Source organism: Danio aesculapii, chromosome 15 (genome assembly GCF_903798145.1).
Source record: "Danio aesculapii chromosome 15, fDanAes4.1, whole genome shotgun sequence".
Lineage (NCBI taxonomy): Eukaryota > Metazoa > Chordata > Actinopteri > Cypriniformes > Danionidae > Danio > Danio aesculapii.
The window spans coordinates 47,483,201-47,500,371 of record NC_079449.1 but is presented as its reverse complement, the minus strand read 5'-3'; the positions used below and the strand labels follow the sequence as shown (position 1 = coordinate 47,500,371).

Here is a 17,171-nt window from a genome sequence, read left to right as displayed (position 1 = left end):
TACAGATCTAATGTATTCATTACTGTTATATCACATTTGGTAATCATGATTAGAGTTAATGTTTTCAAACATCTAAACTGGACCCTCATATTCCATACAGTATATGTCTTTACAAACATATATTACAGTTTCAACATATGTTGTGTACATTTCATGCTTTTCTGGCTGTATTTACACAGATGGTTCAGCATTGAATCCCCAAGTATTCTCTCCTGCTCTTTTATGACTCTTTTGCCTTTACCTATCACCTGTATTTAAAGACATACAATAGCAGATTCAAATTTCCCTCCTCTCACTCAATTTAATGTGTCTTTACATAGATTTCGAAAATAAAAGTCTTCTCCATGACCAGAGTATTTCTAAGTGATTGTGGATTGTTTCTGGTCAACGGTACTGAGATTTCATCAACATTGTAGGATGCCCAATGTTCATCATTGCACGCAGACAACAAAGCCTAGTTCTACTGTGGAAGTCACAAGTAACACAAACATAATGACAGTCATAAGAGAAATGTGTCACAATTTTACCTGAGCTATTTACTTTAACTAGCTGATGAATTGAATGTTGTGCTCTGGGTTCTGAAAACCCTTTATGCCTGTGCATATAAACGTTTGCATACCAGGTACACCCTTTCATTGAGACATTGTTCATCCCTGGTGGAAGTGGTCTTTTATAGCAGGATAATGAAAACGTTCTCCAATATATCCATCACATTTCTGAAATATGACCCATAGAGACAGAAAGCATTGCGCATTTTCATTCATTCATGCATTGTCTTTTCGGCTTAGTCTCTTTATTAATCTGGGGTCGCCACATCCAGCACATGTGTTACACAGCGGATGCCCTTCCAGCTGCAACCAATCACTAGGAAACATCCATACACACTCATTCACATACATAGACTACTGACAATTTAGCCTACCCAATTCACCTGTACTGCATGTCTTGGGGGAAACCCGCGTGAACACTGGGAGAACATGCAAACTCTGACCCAGCCGAGGCTTGAACCAGCAACCTTCTTGCTGTAAGGCGAACGTGCTACCTTTTCATCAAAGTTAAAATACGAAGGCTTTTTATTTTTTATATTCTAAAATGAACTGAATCATCAGCACAGTGCTCAAACAACACCGCTTGAATATCAACATTGAATCTAATGGAATTAACAAGGTGCAAGACCAAAATGTACATGCAGGGTCCAAGCATGTACTGTTTTATTTATGCTCCTGTCGTGCCTATTCCAGATACTGAACAGCAGTTTATTGTTAAGATAGATGCCTTTGACTGCGGAGTAGGCGCGATCCTATCATAGTGGTCACGTCTGGAAGAGAAAGTGCATCCCTGTGCCTTCTCACACTGCCTGAGTCCCTCTGAACGGAATTACGGTAATCAGGAGTTGTTGGTGGTCAGGTTGGCTTTGGGGGAGTGCTGTTACAGGTTAAAAGGGACAGCTCAGTCTTTTCTGGTCTGGAAGGATCATAAGGATCTTAAATACATCCATTCAGCCAGGAGGTTGAGCTCCCGACAGGCTCGCTGGGCCCTCTTCTTTGGCAGTTTTAATTTTACCCTGTCTTACAGACCCGGATCCAAGAACATCAAGCCAGATGCTTACCTTATCTGTTTGAGGCTCCAGGGGAGGAGAAACCACCTGACACCATCATACCCAAGGAGATGGTGGTGGCATGCCTCTTCTGCAATCTGAAGTTATCCAGTGGGGTCATTCCTCCAATATGACCTGACACTCAGGAGTTCGGAGATCACTGGCTGCCATCCGCCAACAATTCTGGTGGCCATCCATGGCCAAGGACTTCAGGCAGTTTGTGGCCGCCTGCTCGGTTTGCGCCAGGACAAGACTTCCAATACAAGTCCCTTTGGTCTGCTCCACCCTCTTCCCATCCCTTCCTGCCCTTGGTCACATTCGGCCCTTGATTTTGTCACCGGCCTTCCAGAATCAAAAGGTAACACCGTCATTCCGTTATAGGAGAACCTCTTCTTAACATTATCAACTCTTCTTTATCTTTAGGCCATGTTCCAAATCCTTACAAGTTAGCTGTTATTAAACCTATTATTAAGAAACCACAACTGGAACCCAGCAACTTAGCTAATTATAGGCCTATTTCAAACCTTCCATTTATATCTAAAAAACTAGAAAAAGTTGTTTCTGCTCAATTCTGCTCCTTTCTGCAGACCAACAATGTTTTTGAAGTGTTTCAGTCAGGTTTCAGAGCTCATCACAGTACAGAAACTGCAGTAGTGAAAATAACCAACGATTTACTCTTAGCTGCTGACCAAGGGTGCATCTCGCTATTAGTTCTACTCGATCTTAGTGCGGCATTTGACACCATTGACCATGGTATCCTTATTAATCGCTTAAAGTCTACAGGTGTCCAGGGACAGGCCCTACAATGGTTTAAGTCATACTTTTCTGACCGTTACCAGTTTGTGAATATTAATGGACAGCCTTCACAAATCAGCCCAGTAAAATACGGGGTGCCTCAAGGATCAGTTTTAGGCCCTTTACTGTTTACAATATACATGCTACCCCTGGGAGACATTATTAGAAGACATGGGATCAGCTTTCACTGCTATGCAGATGATACTCAATTATATATTTCAACTAAACCTGACGAGACGTCTAATCTGTCCAAGCTAACTGAGTGTATTAAAGATGTTAAAGACTGGATGACCAACAATTATCTTCTCTTAAACTCAGACAAAACAGAATTATTACTTATTGGGCCTAAATCCTGTACACAGCAGATCTCACAACTCGACCTACAATTAGAGGGATACAAAGTTAGCGTTAGCTCTACTATAAAAGATCTGGGTGTCATATTAGACAGTAATTTAACTTTTAAAAATATATATCCCATGTCACAAAAACTGCTTTCTTTCATCTGAGAAATATCGCTAAGTTACGAAGTATGCTATCCATCTCAGATGCAGAAAAGCTAGTCCATGCTTTTATGACTTCTAGGCTGGACTACTGTAATGCTCTATTTGCTGGCTGCCCAGCATCCTCTATTAACAAACTTCAATTAGTACAAAATGCAGCTGCCAGAGTTCTTACCAGGTCTAGAAAATTTGATCACATCCCCCCAATTTTATCCTCCTTACACTGGCTGCCTGTTAAGTTTCGTATTGAATTTAAAATATTGCTTCTTACATATAAAGCTCTAAATAATCTAGCTCCTGTCTATCTAACCAATCTTCTGTCTCGTTACAATCCAACTCGCTCTTTAAGGTCTCAAAACTCAGGGCTTCTGGTAGTACCTAGAATAGCAAAGTCGAGTAAAGGAGGTCGAGCCTTCTCATTTATAGCTCCTAAACTCTGGAATAGCCTTCCTGATAACGTCCGAGGCTCAGACACACTCTCCCAATTCAAAACTAGATTAAAGACCTATCTGTTCAGTAAAGCATACACTTAGTGCACCACTTAGGGGGCTTCCACACAGGTTATGCATCTTGCTGATATACACTGTGAACAGCAGCTACGCTAATTATTTTCTTTATTCTCCATTTCCACCTCGGGATACTCTTCCCGAGGCCCTCAAACTATGCAGAGTCACTGATTCGATCCAAGACCAACGACGAGATGATCCCAAGGTTTCCATATCCTGGACCTGGCCGAATCCTGAGCAGCTACTGTGGTGGTCATGGAGGAGTGGAGAACATGAGACTGATTCCTGTGACGCTCCAGAGACAGACGAGTCTTCGCTGAGGCCAGCTTCCAGCCTCCGCCACTGAGACTGCAGCTCTGCACAAGACGTTTGGCCAGCGGAGAAATTAAAATGGTCGTGCCCAACTGAGCCTGGTTTCTCTCAAGGTTTTTTTCTTCACTTCCGCCTTTAGTGAAGTTTTTTTTTTCCCTCTCCGCTGTCGCCACTGGCTTGCATGGTTCAGGATCTGTAGAGCTGCGCATCGTTGGATTTGCTCTTCAGTGTTTGGACTCTCAGTAGTGATTATTAAACCACACTGAACTGAGCTAAACTGAACTGAACTTAAACACTGAAAACTGAACTACACTGTTCCTATTTACTGTGACCTTTTATGTGAAGCTGCTTTGACACAATCTACATTGTATAAGCGCTATACAAATAAAGGTGAATTGAATTGAATTCTCACGGTGGTGGACCGCTTCTCCAAAGTGGCCCATTTCATTCCCCTTTCCAAGCTTCCCTCAGATTAAGTGACAGCACAGGTGGTGATTGATCATGGTTTCCGGATTCATAGTCATCCAGTAAATGTGGTCTCTGACAAGGGTCCCCAGTTTGTCTCCTAGTTTTGGAAGGAGTTCTGTCAACAGATCATGGCCTCAACGAGTCTGTCATGAGGATTCCATCCCCAGAACAACAGGCAGTCCGAGCGGGCAAACCAGGATTTGGAATGTACTCTCCACTGCCTGATGTGCCACAATCCTAGTTCTTGGTGCCAACAACTATCCTGGGTGGGGTACACCCATAACTCACTCCCGTCATCTGCCACAGGAATGTGTCATTTGAATGGTCCGTAGGGTACCAACCTCTTTTGTTTCCCACACAGGAACCTGAAGCTGCTGACCCGTCTGCCCTTGCTTTCATCCAGCGGTGTCGACGCACCTGGAAAAGAGCTTGGGAAGCCTTGGCAGGGTTAATAGACAGACTAGAGCAGTGGCTAATTAACATCAGACTCCTGTTCCCCATTACAGGTGTGATCAAAGAGTATGGCTTTTCACTAAGGATCTGCCTCTTAGGGTAGCCTCATGCAAGTTGGCACCTTCAACTTCGCTGTGTCGCCATTGTGCCATTGCCTTCAGTTTTGTTCTTTTCTTCATTTCCATCTTTTCGTAGTCTGAACTTCTTTACTCTCTCAGAGCCCACCAGCTTCTTCTCTCTCTCAATCGGTCCTCTTCTGCATCCCCCACATGGCCACATCATTGAGCGCCCCCTGCTGGGTAACGCTGAGAAGACTGCTAATTTTGTTGTACAGTGACTTTACCCCGGCTGTTTTGTTTTGTTTTCCTTTTGATCTCTGATGATTGTTGAAAGGGATGCCCTCTGCCAGGACTCCTATTGAAGACTGTCAAAGACTTTTTGTTCTCTGTTTTCTTTCCCCCTCCTGGTTGGATTTTGGTCCTCATTAAAAAAATATATGTTTTGAACTTTGATGAATAAGTGTTTGATCCACTCAAGTCTGCACCTGTGTCTGTGTCTACGGTTCCAGACAGTTGCCCTGGCTCTCAGTTTTCTACAGATATCAATTTATCTAAGCAGCTGCAGGATGTGATGGACTAAATGGTATGTTATGGTGGCTCAACCTACAAATCAAAAGGACTTGAATCCTCCTATGTTATAGCTCACCAAAGTCTACTCATATCATTACTGCTTGACGGCTGCAAAGCATTTTTCTTAGCTTTTTCAAAGACCACTTGTCCCAGAAGTACTTTTTTTGTCCAGCATTTTCCTGGTAAAGGCCTTAGCTGAGCAAAATTCTTCAGAAGTGTCAGCATTTAGGACAATCTTTGGTCTGCTGTGACCACAAAAATATGGACTTTATAGAAATATAGAATTATAAGAAATAATAATAAATATACTACTGAATAGATGTATCTAATAAATTAGACCAACCTGTATTGGTGTAATATCTATTTAGATATTGTTCCAGTAAAAAAAGATGAAGATGATTTACATACCTTTTGTTTTTGTTTATTTGTTTGTTTTAGTTGGTTTTGTGTGCTCTCCCCATTTCTGCATGAGTTTCCTTGAGGTCTTCCATGTTATTATTCAAAGACAAGCGTCATGAGTTAATTGGGTAAACTAAGGCCCTGTCCACATGAACACGGACATTTTCAAAACCACATTTTTTTTATATGCAGTTTGTTGTCACATGAAAACAGAGTATCGGGTGTCTGAAACCAAAACTTTCTAACAACTCCAGCCAAGGTGAACATTTTCGAAAACTCCAGGTACAGTGTGGTACACTACAACCAGAGTTTTTGGCTCATCATGTCATCGTGCGTGCAGTTTTTTCCTTTCTGATGACCCAAGCTCTAAACAGCTCGGTGAACAGCAAATGTGGAAGATATGAACAAGCGAAAGTTTGCACATTTGCTGCAAACATATCACGTATTCTGCATTGTTCAATCGTGGAACAGTAACCTGCCTCTGATCTCACATTTGAAATAGCTTTTATGACTCACGAAATATATATTAAATAAATAATAAATAATTCCGTTTAGCGTGAACTCTGCATAAAAGTGTCACTATCTCCGCCTGTTGGTTCAGCGTGCCCTTAACATGCATCACGGTGCATTTTCATGTAAACAGAGCTTTTTTATTTTAGAACTGTTTATAAAAGTACCTGTGTGGACATAGTGTTTGAATGGAAGTGTGTGGGTGTTTCCCAACACTAATGGTTTCGAATCTGCAGGTAAAACATATGTCAGAGTAATTGAGTGAGATTAATAGCATTGCTATTAACATACTGTCTGCAGTATGCCCTAATTGCTACTCGTAACCGATTTATGCACTGCATAGTAAGTGAATTTGTGAAACGTGGCAGCTCTCAATGCAATAACTGAAACAAAAGATTAATTACAAGCTTCATATGTGGTGGGAAAACTGGTGGCAGAAATATGTTTGGGAACTTTAAAATTCCTTTTTGCATCCTTAGATAGGTAAAGACTGACATTTTATTTTATCTTAAGAGTAAGAGCTTTTAGAGAGCTTGTTAACACTGTTTTTAATATGTGTGGTCAAGGCAATTATCATGAGACCAGTGTCCATATATAGCAATCCAAGTTGAAGCTTCTCAAACACAACAGGAAACATGCAATCAGAGAACATGGTAAGATTTCAAGTGTGTTGGCTCTGAAAAAGCGTATTCACGATAACAACAACATTTTACAAATGACATATAATTCCAGATGCAGCAACCGCTGGAGAATGAATCCAGCGTTTCAGTATTTAAACTCTCCGGTCTGAATGAAACAATGGAGAACAGATATGTGTTGTTTTCTTTCACTTGCCTCTTTTATCCTCTGATGGTGTTCTGTAATGTCGCAGTAATGTTCACTATAATGTCAAATAGGAAGCTTCATGAGCCAATGTACATGTTTATATGTAATCTGTGTGTAAATGGGATTTTTGGCACTGCTGGCTTCTATCCTAAATTCTTGTATGATTTATTAGCTCATGATCATGTGATTTCTTATGTTGGCTGTCTAATTCAGATATTTGTCATTTATTCGTCTGCATTGTGTGACTTTTCAACACTAACGGTGATGTCTTATGACAGGTATGTGGCAATATGTAGACCACTGGAGTATCATTCAATAATGACAAGCCGTATGATTCTTAAGTGCATCCTTTTCTGTTGGCTGGCTCCATTTGTTTGCATGTCTGTACTCATTGTGTTAATAGCTAGGCTCGCTTTATGTGCCTCCACTATTGAAAAGTTATACTGTGAGATTTGGGCAGTGGCTAAACTTTCATGTTTTTCCACAACTGTAAATAACGTGTTCGGGTACATTGTTATTCTTACATATTTTGGACATGCAGTATTGATATTTTGCTCATACATTCACCTGATTAAAAAGTGTATGAAGTCAATGGAAGTCAGACATAAATTTATACAAACATGTGTGCCGCATCTGCTTTCGCTGATCAATGTTACTGCTGCGTTGTTGTTTGATGTGTTGTACAGTCGTTATGGTTCAAGGAATCTGCCACAAAGCGTGCGTAATTTCATGGCGCTTGAATTCCTAGTCATTCCACCCATTTTAAACCCTCTGATTTATGGACTAAATCTGACAGCTGTACGCCAACAAGTTATAAGACTCTATTTCAAAAAACATGTGGCAATATCTGACTGAATATTTTAGGATCTACAAGTTATATGCCTTTTTTACTTTTAAAAGTTGAACACACACACACACACACACACACACACACACACACACACACACACACACACACACACACACACACACAAAAAAAACAAGAATAATGTTGTAAACCTGTAACCTTTGACGTTCATAGTATTTGTTTTTCCTACTATGCATGTCTACTGTTACAGGATTCCAACCTTCAACAAAATATCTTTGTGTGTGTGTGTGTTAAACAGGACAAAAGACTGTTTTGGAACACTTTAAGGGTGAGTAAATGATAGCAAATGTTTTATTTTTGGCTGAACTATCCCTTTAAGGCATGCAAATAAAGTAGATGGACCTAAATCATAAATTCACTTAATTTGTTTATGTCAAATGCACCAGCGCTCTGGTGTATTTCATGTTTTAATAAAATGCTATTGAAAAACATTTTCACAGCTATGTGTGTTTTTAAAACTGTATGTAGGTACTGTATGTAAGATTGATACATCGAGGCAGAACTAGGTATTGTAGTACAAATTCAAAATATTGGTATGTTTTTTCATCCAACCCCTCTCCAGACTTAACACACAAGCAGGTTGCCATATTGATGACAACAATAGGAATGAGCTCAATAGACAGTGACTACGTTTACATGGACATCAGTAATCAAATTATTTGCCTTAATCTAATTAAGTCAATAATGTGATTAAGGTGTTAACATGAGTTGCTTTTTGAATCTTCCCTTCATGATCCCGTTTTACATGTTATAGCACATAATTCGATTAACGTCATCGCGTCACCAGGCTATCCACATTTTCTCCAGAGTTTTATATAATTTCAGGTGTTTCATTTTTTATTTGTCGACTTTACTGCAGTTTGGCACTTTCATTAAGGAGCATTTCATGCATGCCCCCCTGTTACGAACGAGATATTGGATGCGAGGAACTGCTGGAAGAGTGTTGTTTTAATGGAGTTTGATACCGCTCGCCGTATGAGAAAAAACCTCTGCATTTCACAATGTGTGTGTCTGTGGTCCTTAGCTGCATCTGCAGGTGCACAGAATAATGTTAAACAGCCCTGTGTGTGTGGACTATCCTGTCCAAAATGCGGTGAAAGTCCTTCACGACGGTAATAGTTCGATTAAGGTGTTTACATGTCTGTACTGCACTTCAATAATGCGACTAAAATCGGCATACTCGGCATGTCTTAATTCCATTTCTGTTTAGTTCGATTATGACCTTAATCGAATTACATTTATTAAAAATCACTGTTTACATGGTTAACTCTTAATCAGTGTATTGTCTTAATCACATTAAATCGGATGATTGATGTCTATGTAAATGTACTCAATGAGAGTCTTGGGCTTTATTCTGTTAGCTAATAAGCTTATGTAAACATTTACAATATTTCCCTACTGAAAAAAACAGCTTAAACCAGCCTAGGCTGGTTGGCTGGTTTTAGCTGGTCGACCAGCCTGGTTTTAGAGGGGTTTTGGCCATTTCCAGCCTGGTCCTAGCTGGTCAGGCTGGGAGATGACCAGCTAAAACCAGCTTGACCAGCCTATCCAGGCTGGGAGCCCAGCCAAAACCAACTATGTCCAGCTTAAATCTGGTTTAAACCATTTAGCTGGTCATTTTCCAGCCTGACCAGCTAAGACCAGGCTGGAAATGGCTGGACACCAGCCTGGAAATGGCCAAAACCCCTCTAAAACCAGTCTGGTCAACCAGCTAAAACCAGCCAAATAGCCTAGGCTGGTTTAAGCTGGACTTTTCAGCAGGGTTGTATTGTTTGCATACTGAACGCACATTTTTAAAGGAAAATAACTGACTCATTGCTTTACAGATAAACATTAATGTCAATTTAGCATGTTTCTTAAATATTTGCAAACACATTGGTATTTTTAAGGTTTAGAAGAGTCAAAAATGTACATAGGCCTACAGCAGTTTTAACAAACTCAAGCTATAACGAGTTCAAGAGTGAGTAACAAACAGCCAAACACATGCACTAACACATAACAACATTGTAATTGACTTCTCGCGAGAGTCGGTGTAATTTGAAGGCAACAATCCAAAGATTTTAAAAACATTTATAAAGCAAGATCCATCAAAAAGAAACAGCTAAAAGAAAAAAGCTAGATTATTAGCGCAGTTGTGAAGTTAGTTTGAATTGTTGACTCAAAACTAGGGAAAAATAAGGATTCACCGTGAGTTGGTTGAAAATCGATTAAATTATGTGATGATTCAAACCGGTACAAATGTTGAATGAATAGCGATACATGTTTTGAACAGAGGGGGCGCTGTTTACAGGCACAATCTTGCTTTACCTATACATGAGAGGCGAGCAAGAGGTGTAGCGGCAGACTAAAATGACAGCGGTGATGTGCACCAAGCAAACACAAACTGTGTGCAAATACTGCAAAAAGAAGTTTACTTACTAACAGAACAACGAGTATGATGCAGCACAGGAAAACACTACCGTCACAGCAGTCTATACGCAAAAAGCTATCAATAGGCCAAACCATGCTGACCGGAGGATTGGCAGCTCTGCTTGCTCTGATGAGTGCTAACGCTAGGGAGATCACACGATGCATCCCCAATTGTACCTTTTTACCCTCTCTTTTTCAATTTAGCTTATGTATATTTTATTAATTTGCATATTATATTTCATAATTAGTATTTTATGCCAGTCGCCTGGAGCAGGGGACATTGTAAATGTGTAAGGCCTCAGCTTAGTTGGAGCCAATGGCGTGGTGGAAGGTGCACCGACACATGCACTCCAGTGTTCACTGCGACCTGAGTTTAAGTCCTGCCTCGTGTTGAACTGTGGGTCAGGTGAATTGTTACATCCTTACTCAAATCACTAAGCTCATATGGAATCTTTTTGAAGCTTCATCTCTTGATTTAAAAATAATAAAATATTATTTGAAATATCCCAATAACTGTACAGCGGGTTGGTGGAACGTGCAGTTCTTTAGCTTCAGGTAGTGGTGACCTGCATGATGAGATGGTGATGTTTGGCCAGTTTCTGGGAGTCTCCTCTTTGGGTGTAACTAGTTTGTACATGTTCTGCAGGTCCAGCTTAGAGAAGATGTGCAAAGTCCTCAGAATTTGCGGGGACCAGGGTCCATATGTTTTTCTTTATCTCCAGGCAGAAGATCAATGGTACAGTCTCATGGCCAGTGAGGTGGTAAGCGGGTGGCTGCCTGCTTGCTTAAATCATCTTGAGCTCAGGATTTTTTTTACCTCTACAGAGGGCTGAAGCAACAGCAGCTTGAATAGACATAGATAAAGGACTGGGTAAGGCATGAAGACGATGATACTTACAGCATTCACTCTAGCCAATGATGTCACATGGGTTCTATCTGAATTCAGTTAAGTGTTGAATAAGACACTGGCATCCCAGGGTCATGGAGTCATCTATTTCCAGTACCAAAATATCCTGAGCCAAGTTGTTTACCTTGAATTGTTCCCTGAGTTCATAGTTGTGAGAATATTTGGGATTCACGAGAGTTGATTCAAACACTCTTGTGAGATGTAATTGAGAAATCATGTCATGATTTCAGTACTGACATGGACTTCACATGCATCATGGGTTTAGTCGGGCAAATATTTATAAGACACCCTGAGTTACTGCAGTAAACTTCAGCTGCCCAGGTGGTGAGTTCAGTCTTGGACAGTCTCATAGAGTCGACTTCATATATTCTGGTACAGGTAAGCAGGCAGCAGGAAAGGCTAACTGCTGAGTGGTTTAGGTACCTGTCAGGCAGAGAAATGTCCCTAGGCTTACGATAAATGGCCATTGCAACTCTGATCTCTGTCTTTGGTACTTGCCAAAAGGCACACAGTGGTTCTGACTCATTCCACCCTCTAGACCAGGGGTCACCAATCTTGGTCCAGGAGGGCCGGTGTCCCTGCAGGGTTTAGCTCCAACTTACCTCAACACAGCTGCCTTGGTGTTTTAGGTATACATAGTAAGACCTTGATTAGCTTGTTCAGGTGTGTTTGATTAGGGTTGGAGCTAAAATCTGCAGGACACCGGCCCTCCAGGAACAAGTTTGGTGACCCCTGCTCTAGACGCTGCCAGGGTATGGAACTGCATGCTGTACTCTAAGAGATGATCCACTGTGGAGGAGCCACTACTATGGCTGTGTCGAAAACTTGTTCAATGAGTATACAGTAGTTGTTGATAATTGTATTATTGGCATTGCCTATGGATCAAGCTCATAACAAAGCTTTTCTGGTTAGCAAGGAGATGAGGAAAGCCACCTTAGAGCACTTTAGAACATGGGAGGGTTGTATTTCAATAAACAGACTTGTATGAGAAAACCACACTCCATAGCCTTAACAATATGAGAGTCACGGATGCAGATGCCACAGTCGATGGTGGTGGAGCTGTGACAAGGGATGCTTTAAGAGTGTTAACCAGTTTAGTGAAGAAACAAATTGCTGCCTATTAAAGTGAAGAACCTTATTGTGCATCAAACAAATAAACAAAGATTAGTTGTTTTTAACTGACATCTGCTGTATAACATCTGACTTTAATGCAGCATCACGGTGGTGCAGTGGGTAGCACAATTTCATCACAGCAAGAAGGTCGCTGGTTCGAATCTCGGCTGGGTCAGTTGGCATTTCTGTGTGGAGTTTGCATGTTCTCCCTGTGTTTCTGTGGGTCTCCTCCGGGTGCTCCGTTTTCCCCAACAAGTCCAAAGATATGTGGTACAGGTGAATTGGGGAAGCTAAATTGTCTGTAGTATATGTGAGTGTGTATGGATGTTTCCCAGTGATGGGTTACATCTGGAAGGGCATCCGCTGCGTAAGACATATGCCGGATAAGTCGGCAGTTCACCCCAGATTAATAAAAGGGGTTAAGCCGAAAAGAAAATGAATGAAGGCAAACACAGACCCCTTTTGGTTAGGCCACTAACTAAATTCTCTGATGTTGTTGCTGTGACCACAGAACATTTAAACATTTCCAATGTTATGACAGAGCATGTAGGATAAATCCATTGAGCTTACATACATTTTGAAGCAACTACTGCAATCATGTTGTTATAGAGCAATGTATAAAGATGGTTCTTTATGGGGTTGTGAGGAGAACTATAAAGCCTGTAACTGCCTGTTACTGGCCCACACTGGAAGAGGTATTGAATACATTAACAAGATTAAGCCAGAGACTAAAATTTATGTTTTGTACAGCAAGCAGAAGATCATTAGTCAGGACACAGGCAAAAGTTGGAAACACTGGCAGACAGTCTAAAATGTAGACAAAACAGGCACAAGGGTAAATAGACACGGACCCCACAGAGTATTAATACACTTAGCAGGCTAAAAGGAACTGGCAATACTTTGCAGTTAGCTTGTACCATCACATGGCTTACCTGTGCTACAAGCAGGAAGTGACAATAAGAAGCTAGGTTAATTACTTCTGAGTTAGTACTCTGAAGATGTCTCCCTCTGGTGGTTGGTGGAATGTGCGTATGTTGCAGAGATCCATTCGTTCATTTTCTTTTCAGCTTAGTCCCTTTGTTTATCCAGGGTCGCCACAGCGGAATGAACCACTAACTTATCCAGCACATGTTATACGCAGCGGAAGCCCTTCCAGCCACAATCCATCCCCGGGAAACATCCACACACAATTTAGCCTACCTGATTCACCTACGTCTTTGGACTGTGGGGGAAACCAGCGACCTTCTTGCTGTGAGGCGACAGCACCACCTACTGCGCCACTGCGTCGCTCATGTTGCGGAGATGTTTTATTTTATTTTTAATTTACTTTTAAGCAAACTGATTTGTGCATTTTTGAAGCAACTGTCCACTTACATAAAATAAGAAATAAATAAATAAAATGGGTTCATATTTATGTAAAGTTGGACTAGACACTGGCAGGAACATGATTGGCAACTTTACATTCACATTTTATTACCTGTTGGGACAGATGACGAGCAGTGAAGTAGAAAGTAGCCTTTAGAGAGCTTGTTAAAATGTTTTAATGTTTGTGGTCAAGGCAATTAGCATGAGACCGGTGTCCATATATAGCAAAGCCACCCAAACAATCCCAAAGCACTACACGAAACATGCCAGTGGAAAACTTGGTAAGATTTGAAGTGTCCTCAAACAAAACACGTGGCATAGTTAGAAGATCTGTTATTTAATTTCCACCAATACAATGCAGCTAATTTGCAAACACATTGTATTTTTTATCCTACATACTTGCTTATTAATAATAACTGTATTATTCCAGACACAGCAACCGCTGGAGAATGGATCCAGTGTCTCAGTATTTACACTCTCCGGTCTGGATGACACAATGGAGAACAGATATGTGTTGTTTTCTTTAACTGTACTGTTTTATCCACTAATGGTGTTTTGTAATGTCACTGTAATTATCGCTATAATCTCCCATAAGAAGCTTCACGAGCCAATGTATGTGTTTATATGCAATTTGTGTGTTAATGCACTTTTTGGCACTGCTGGCTTCTACCCTAAATTCTTATTTGACTTATTAGCTCATGATCATGTGATTTCTTATGCTGGATGTATGATACAGATATTTGTTATTTACTCGTATGCCTTGTGTGACGTTTCAACACTAACAGTGATGGCTTATGATAGGTATGTGGCAATATGTAGACCACTGGAGTATCATTCAATAATGACCAGTCAAAGGGTTGTTGAATGGATCCTTTTCTGTTGGTTGGCTCCCTTATTGTGCATGTCTTTGCTAATTGTATTATTATCTAGACTCATTTTATGTGGCTCCACTATTGAAAAGTTATACTGTGAGATTTGGGCTGTGGCAAAACTTTCATGTTTCTCTAACACGGTAAATAATGTGTTTGGCCTCACTGTGATTCTGGTATACTTTGGACATGGTGTATTGATATATTGCTCGTATTTTCAGTTGATCAGAAAGTGTATGAAGTCAACAGAGGGTAGGCATAAATTCATGCAAACGTGTGTGCCGCATCTGCTTTCGCTGGTCAATGTTACTGTTGCTTTGTTGTTTGATGTGTTGTACAGTCGTTATGGGTCAAAGAATGTACCACATAGTGTGCGCAATTTCATGGCGCTTGAATTCCTACTCATACCACCCATTTTAAATCCCCTTATTTATGGGTTGAATTTAACAATAGTCCGCAAGCAAGTTATTAAACTGTTTCTTAAAAATAAAGTAGGAATATAAAAGACTCTCATCATTCTTTTGCTTGGACCACATGGAAATAAATAAATAAATAAATAAATAAATAAATAAATAAATAAATAAATAAATAAATAAATAAATAAAACAGTTATCCAGTACTATCTCTGAACAAGCTGATTTTAATAACTGCTTTAATGAAAAATGTTCTCAATAATTATGTTATAAATATTTTTACAGTCATTTTAAATCAATATATTTTCAATAGTAGCTTAATAATAATATTAAATTCATATGTGGGGGGGGGGGGGTGAGCATATGGCTCACTCACTCAATTATTTAGAGTTTCATAATTTTATAATTATGTTTTATAATCAGTTGTGTGCAATAATCAGAAATATTTGTTAATAATTTATTTATTAAGAATATTCTATAATATTTTGAGAAATTAAAATGTAAATACTAATTTTTATGCATTTTAAACTGTTTTGCCATGCAACAAATAATCTTACTTAGATGCTGGTAATGTTACAGTACATTTCCTATTTCCTAATGTCCAGCCCATTCCCATTTCAGAATATTATTAACCACAGTCACCAATGAAATTTTATTTTAGTTTATTGTTAGTAATGAAATTCATGTAGTACAATGTAATAAACAGTGTTGGGTAAAAAAAAAGTAACAGATCACAAATTATTGACTACTACTGGAAAATTGTAATCTAATTACATTACTGACTACTTCATGTAAAAGGAAATCAGATTACTAATTACTTTTACTTTGAAGTTACTTTTAAAACATTTAAAATATACATGTAAAAATGCAAACCGAACTGCAGCTCTTTCAGTAATTAAATATTCACTGAAAAACATTACAATGGGTTTAACACAGCAGCCTGACATATTCAAAGACTTTAAGAGTTCACCCAAAACTCTCATCATTCACTTGTTCCAAACCTGTTTCACTTGTCCCTAACACTAAAGAAGATATTTACAAGAAAACTGGATACCTGTAACTATTGACATCCATAGTATGAAAAAGCACTGCAGTGTTTGGTTCTGTGTTTGTCTGAGGTAATTAGTTTACCAACACATGCATATTCAATACAAAGTATGAAGCTGATCAGTCAGTTCTTGCCTCATGACCCACATTTTTGAACTTGGTGCGCCTGGAAAATGCCGGCGTGCGCAATATGCGCTCCCAATATGCGCACACACGCAAAAGACGCGATATATGATAATATCGCCGATAAGCAGCTATGCTTGTCTTCACATTCAGAAGATACCTTCCTGATACTGCACAAAAATCCAATTTAGCCAGAATGCTTTCTGCTCAAGTGCATGCCGAGTCAAAAACAGTCGAAAGTTTTATTAGAGACTGGACAGACTGAATTTCACAGCAATATTTTTGTTTTTAAGCTCAATGAAATCCAGGTAATGTCTGTATTTCCACTTGAATAAGCAGCCATTTTAGTTAGCAACCATTTCAGCTCACGTTCTCCAGCTATTTAAAACCGCATGCTCATTAACTGATGTTGCAGCTGATTTAAAACAAGCATTTATTTTCTTCCTAAAACTATTTGTAACGCAAGTAATGTAATTAAATTGACTTTAGTAATTAATCAAATTACACAAATTTAATATGTAATTCCTTCCTCAAAAATGTAATTAGAATACAGTAATGCGTCACTGTGAAACACATTACACCCAACAAATAAACTTTGTTTGGCTAAGTCATTTCTTGTATAAATTATGTGTGGTTACAGTCATATAGGCCCTGGTCATGACATACTTAAAACCTATTAGGAACCTTTTCATTCTGGGTTTTATTTTATATGGTATTTTATATTCATTCTAGATTGTATGTGATACGTTTGTTTGGCAGCCCTGTGATTGTCTGGCCAACTGTTCAGGCTATGTATCCTGAACAACTATGTATGTTTGAATGATGCAGTGTTGGAGGAAAAAACTAACTGGTTTGTCAGTACTTGTTTGCTGAACAGTCACATATGTTGGATCAAATGGTTTAAACAGGTTTCAAGAGTTCTAAGGTAAGATTAGGTAAGGGTGATGAGTCAGATTTGGCTTTACAGAGACTTCACAGTTCCAAATAGGTCACTTTAAAGTGCATCACTCTTCATAAATCCAGAAGACCAAGATAAAGTCTTTCATTTCTTGGTCACAGCCAC

At 39.6% G+C, this 17,171-nt stretch overlaps 2 protein-coding genes across 2 annotated transcripts; both read left to right on the top strand.

The window, feature by feature from the left end:
- The first annotated feature begins 6,804 nt into the window (after positions 1–6,804).
- Positions 6,805–7,849, top strand: or62c1 (odorant receptor, family 62, subfamily C, member 1). Its single transcript, XM_056474205.1, has 2 exons — positions 6,805–6,822; positions 6,902–7,849. Exons 1-2 carry the CDS (start codon positions 6,805–6,807, stop codon positions 7,847–7,849), a joined length of 966 nt encoding a protein of 321 aa, XP_056330180.1.
- A 6,070-nt stretch (positions 7,850–13,919) lies between these two features.
- On the top strand, positions 13,920–15,028 carry or62c3 (odorant receptor, family 62, subfamily C, member 3). Its single transcript, XM_056474179.1, has 2 exons — positions 13,920–13,937; positions 14,087–15,028. The coding sequence occupies exons 1-2, from the start codon at positions 13,920–13,922 to the stop codon at positions 15,026–15,028; spliced, it is 960 nt and encodes a 319-aa protein (XP_056330154.1).
- Positions 15,029–17,171: the final 2,143 nt, after the last annotated feature.